At 36.0% G+C, this 3297-nt stretch overlaps 1 protein-coding gene across 1 annotated transcript in view; it reads right to left on the reverse strand.

Annotated features, from left to right (window-relative positions):
• Positions 1-5: 5 nt before the first annotated feature.
• The window catches only part of LOC106533458 (mucin-2), a gene marked incomplete at its 3' end in the record, with an annotated part of 5297 nt that continues 2005 nt past the window's right edge, over positions 6-3297 (reverse strand). The window contains exon 3 of the mRNA XM_014029752.1: positions 6-630. Within this exon, the coding sequence (XP_013885206.1) occupies positions 6-630 (625 nt within the window). The remainder of the gene's footprint in view (positions 631-3297) is intronic.

Raw genomic sequence — 3297 nt, forward strand, 5'->3', positions numbered from 1 at the left:
GTTGTAGGTGCAGTAGTAGTTGTTGGTTGTGGTGTTGTAGAGGCATTAGTAGTAGTTGTTGGTTGTGGTGTTGTAGAGGCATTAGTAGTAGTTGTTGGTTGTGGTGTTGTAGAGGCATTAGTAGTAGTTGTTGGTTGTGATGTTGTGGAGGCATTAGTAGTAGTTGTTGGTTGTGGTGTTGTAGGTGCAGTAGTAGTAGTTGTTGGTTGTGGTATTGTAGAGGCAGTAGTAGTAATGGTTGGTTGTGGTGTTGTAGGTGTAGTAGTAGTAGTTGTTGGTTGTGGTGTTGTAGGGGTGGTAGTAGTAGTTGTTGGTTGTGGTGTTGTAGGGGCAGTTGTATTAGTTATTGGTAGTGGTGGTGTAGTTGCAGTTGCAGTAGTAATAGTAGTAGTTGTTGGTTGTGGTGTTGTGGATGGAGTAGTAGTATTTGTTGGTTGTGGTGTTGTAGATGGAGTAGTAGTATTTGTTGGTTGTGGTGTTGTAGGTGCAGTAGTAATAGTTGTTGGTAGTGGTGTTGCAAATGCAGTAGTGGTAGTTCTTGGTTGTGGTGTTGTAGATGGAGTAGTAGTAGTTGTTGGTTGTGGTGTTGTAGATGGAGTAGTAGTAGTTGTTGGTTGTGGTGTTGTAGNTCTTGTAATATTATGACTTTATTCTTGTTAAATTATGACTTTATTCTCGTAATATTATGACTTTATTGTTGTGATATTACGACTTTAATCTCGTAATATTATGACTAATCTTGTAATTATGACTTCCATCCATCCATCCATCCATTTTCTGTACACGCTTCTTCCTTTTCAGGGTCGCGTGGGTCACTGGTGCCCATTTCCAGCAGTCACAGTGCGAGGGGCGGGGTACACCCTGGACAGGTCGCAAGTCCATCACAGGGCTAATTATGACTTTATTCTCGTAATATTATGACTTTAATCTCTTAAAATTATGACTTTATTGTTGTAATATTATGACTTTATTGTTGTAATATTATGACTTTAATCTTGTAGTATTATGACTTTAATCTTGTAATAATCATTTAAAAATCTCGTTGTGTGCCCCTAATATTCTGTCGTATCACACACCTGCAGTTATTTGCTCCTTTAAAGTTTGAGCTTCTTAGTTTGTTGAGGACTGAAAACTCATGTTTACCACCAAGTTGCATCACCGCTGCTGAACAACACTTTGACCAAATTGCTGTAATTTTAAAGACAACTATTGTCCCAGTGTTTGATGCAACAGTGAAAGATTTTGGTGTTTAAAGTCAGCAGGATGATGTCATACACTCAGAGTTTCATCTCAGAGTTTAATTATCTTAATTTTACAGCTCGATTTGTTCTCAGCATTAAATTATCTGCAGTTTAGACAGAGTTAAACAGAGTATGGTTATATTGACACCCTTTAGCACAGCCTTAGAAAATTATTTTTCTTTACACAACTTGACTTACTGTGGACTTAAATTTTTTTTAGCTCAAAAWTGTTCTAATGCTCCCCTGCAGTGTCAAACTTGCTAATTAGTCTCCTGTTGGACAGAAACAGAATATTTTGAACCATAATTAGCCAGATCAGAGGGTTTATACTAAATAATATATTTCTTCTGAACTAGAAATAAGAATCATGAACCCAGAAATGAGCAGTAGCAACAAGAAACAAAACAAAAAAAAAACTGATTTTGAGGAAAAACGTCTTAAAATTTTGAGATTTTYCCTGTGAGCTAGCAAAGCTGTGTTTCTTTTCAGCTGGGAAATCTCAATATTAAAATATAATTTGAGGTTTCCTCTTTTTAAGGACATCAAAAATTCCTCATTAAAATTATATAAAATTAGGATTCAGACCAAATATTTATGGATTATGATAACCAACAAGACAAATTAAGTCATATATATGGATTTAATTTTGATATAAGAATGATCCAGGTATCAAAATGTAGCACTAAGGTTAACCTTAGAGAAAATGTCATGGTTAGCACTAAAGGGCCCTCCGACGGATAGCGGGAGACCAGGGTTCGAGACCAACACAGATAGCAAGAGCAAGGAGCGCCACCAGGCAAAGACAAAAAAATTATTAAAATATGTTTTGCTTTTATGGTTATTTACACATTCATTGTCATTGATATATTAACCCACTAGGGGGCACTGTCGGGACAGTCTGAAGCCTAGAAGGCACAGTAGAGACTATCTGAAGCCATTGTATGGGACTGATAACACCTAATAACGTCCCTTTCATGGACTGATAACATCAGAATCCCCTGAAAGTGAAGTATTTGTGATATTTTTAACATATTCAGTGTAAAACTGGATTAGACAGCATGTTAAGTGGAGCAGTTCAGTGTAAGATTTGTCATTTTGGATTAGGCTCTAAAAGATTGATGATGGCTCCTTTAATTCTCACTGCAAGTCTGCCAAAACTTTGTTTTTCATTAATGCTTATTGTTAAACTCCATGACCAATATTCCATCATAACTGTGATGTATCTGTTATGGACGCTATGACCTCTCAAACTGTCTGATAGATCAGTTTCACAGAGTAAAGTGTGCTGCAGCAGAGAGTGAGTGTTGCATTCTCATTTGCAGTCATGAGGCGTTGTGGAGCTGAGAGGAGAGCTGCTGATTAACAGCTGGCAGGGAATGAGGGGGTGTTTGATCTGTGGAAATGTCGTGTGATTGGCTGGCRTTCAGGAAATTGATTTTATATGTAAACCAAGTTTAAACATCACTTGGCAACAGATAGAAGGAAAAGAAGCGCTGCCTCATTTTTYACCATCACTCATTGTATTACTGAACTCAATGTTTAAACGAATAAAATTTTATAACCAAATTTTATTTGTATAGACAGGATTTTGTAAGAAACACAATGAATAAAACAACATTAATGATTTTGAGGCAAATGTTTTTCATAAAAACTTATCCTAGTTATAAATATTCTTTAGATAAAAAAAGTTATGACAGAAACAAGAGGAACCATATTAAACCTGTTTCTTTACATGTTAATAAAGAGTCTGAATGTCTCCTGTGCAATGAACAACTACTATCTTACCTGCTGTGGATAACTCTTTGAACGACCTTGTGAAGCTGCATTATGTAATAATGCCACAATATGTAACAATTTAATAAAATTGGGCTTAAAAATGTAATAAAAGATAAACAGCTTTGATGAGCAGCTGGTTTAATCCTATTGAAAGCATGAGCATACATTTGATTTTAACATCTTTTTTCCACATTAACAGGAAAAACATTTATTTTTCCTTCTCTGACTCTTCACACAACACATCACTATTGTTGTCTGTGCACTTATATATGAGCTGTGG

The sequence above is a fragment of the Austrofundulus limnaeus genome, unplaced genomic scaffold (assembly GCF_001266775.1).
Source record: "Austrofundulus limnaeus strain Quisiro unplaced genomic scaffold, Austrofundulus_limnaeus-1.0 Scaffold949, whole genome shotgun sequence".
Lineage (NCBI taxonomy): Eukaryota > Metazoa > Chordata > Actinopteri > Cyprinodontiformes > Rivulidae > Austrofundulus > Austrofundulus limnaeus.